We start from the raw sequence: 1551 nt of genomic DNA, 5'->3' as shown, positions 1-1551 counted from the left end.
TTTTTTTTGCGGTACGCGGGCCTCTCACTGCTGTGGCCTCTCCCGTCGCGGAGCACAGGCTCCGGACGCACAGGCTCAGCGGCCATGGCCCACAGGCCCAGCCGCTCCGCGGCATGCGGGATCCTCCCGGACAGGGGCACGAACCCGTGTCCCCTGCATCGGCAGGCGGACTCTCAACCACTGTGCCACCAGGGAAGCCCTTAATTTATCTTCATTATGGCTAATGTACTGTGTTCCATCACCTTGGAAGTGAAAATGTTTCACCAAAATCTGACTGCCGTTTGTTCTAAAAATAAATACACCGCAAATTAAATGCTTTCTTATTTAAAGGAATTAGTCATATATACCAAATCACATATGATGTTTTTTGGGCAGATACGGAAAGAAGGGAGAGCTAAATACAGTCCAGATCAGCTGTGTGTTCTCGACAACGTGAAGATGAACTTGAGAAGGTTTGTCGCTTATCAAGAAACTGTTGAGAAAAAACTGACTACTTGAAAGAGACCAGTCCCTGCCTCAAAGCGTTCAACACTGAAGAATACTAGAGGGTTTCCTTTCAGTGTGTGTGTTCCTGAAAGTCATTTTTTAATGCCTGTACACTAATTTGAAGTTCATAAAAACTCCGGAACCTGTCAGAAACTCCTTAAAAGCTCTGGGATCTGTGTGGCATTTCTAGTGCTCTCAGAAACGTTTCCAGCATGTTTTAATCACTGGAAACACGAAGAGTGGAAACACGAGGAAATCTCAGGTGCTTCTTCAGGAGCAGTGAAGACACTTCCAAACAATCATGTTTTCCTTGAATTTTGCAAAAAAGAAAAATCCGAAGCATTGCTTGGATGCTCTTTTACGCCATTATCATTTTATATTAGCTGAATCTTTAACTGAAATATGAAGACGAGCTTTATAAATTTTGGGGGGGTATGAAGTATATCAATTATGCTTACCTTTTGTGAAGAGGGGAGTGAGTTGGAGTCATATACCACTATTTAGCAGACTGTACTACTAGCTAATGAGCTCATGAGGTCCTCGTCGTCCTCTGTACAAAAGGATCTGATCGGATACTGCTTTGGAACATCACTCCTTATTTAATTTGATATGGAATCAGAATTGGAAGAATATGTTTTTTAATAAATAGCTTTGTAATTGAAAGCTTTGTGTCTTGGAAAATCTTTTTTAAAATATCAGATAATCCTATTACTGCGTGTTTGCTTGCTAATGGATCTTGCTTTGAATATGTGTGTGCTATTAAAAACAAGACTTTACAGCAAGAATCTCCAGCATTACTGTCAATGTCCTTGAACTAGTACGGTGGCAGGTGGAGCAAAGGGAGGGAGCTTCAGTGCACATCATTGTCGGAGTGGGGCCCCTGGGCCAGGTCCGTTGTCTGTCCATTTGCCTGATCAGAGGAGTTGTTGGAGATTTGAAAATTTACCCACTGTGGATCTCAGTTGACCTGTTAAAAGGCCCAATACCCAGCACAGGACTTAACTTTAGTTAACGTCCATCACCTCACATACCTTTGTTTTCCTCGTGATAAGAACCTTTAGCATC

General features: G+C 42.7%; 1 protein-coding gene across 1 annotated transcript in view; it reads left to right on the top strand.

Moving 5' to 3' along the window:
* HEATR3 (HEAT repeat containing 3) overlaps window positions 1–1149 on the top strand; it is a 36775-nt gene extending 35626 nt beyond the window's left edge. The window contains exon 15 of the mRNA XM_007459480.1: window positions 376–1149. Within this exon, the coding sequence (XP_007459542.1) occupies window positions 376–498 (123 nt within the window). The 3' untranslated portion in view covers window positions 499–1149. The remainder of the gene's footprint in view (window positions 1–375) is intronic.
* Window positions 1150–1551: the final 402 nt, after the last annotated feature.

The sequence above is a fragment of the Lipotes vexillifer genome, unplaced genomic scaffold (genome assembly GCF_000442215.2).
Source record: "Lipotes vexillifer unplaced genomic scaffold, Lipotes_vexillifer_v1.1 scaffold342, whole genome shotgun sequence".
Lineage (NCBI taxonomy): Eukaryota > Metazoa > Chordata > Mammalia > Artiodactyla > Lipotidae > Lipotes > Lipotes vexillifer.
Note: the sequence above shows the minus strand (reverse complement) of the source record. Positions and strands in the feature narration are given on the sequence as shown.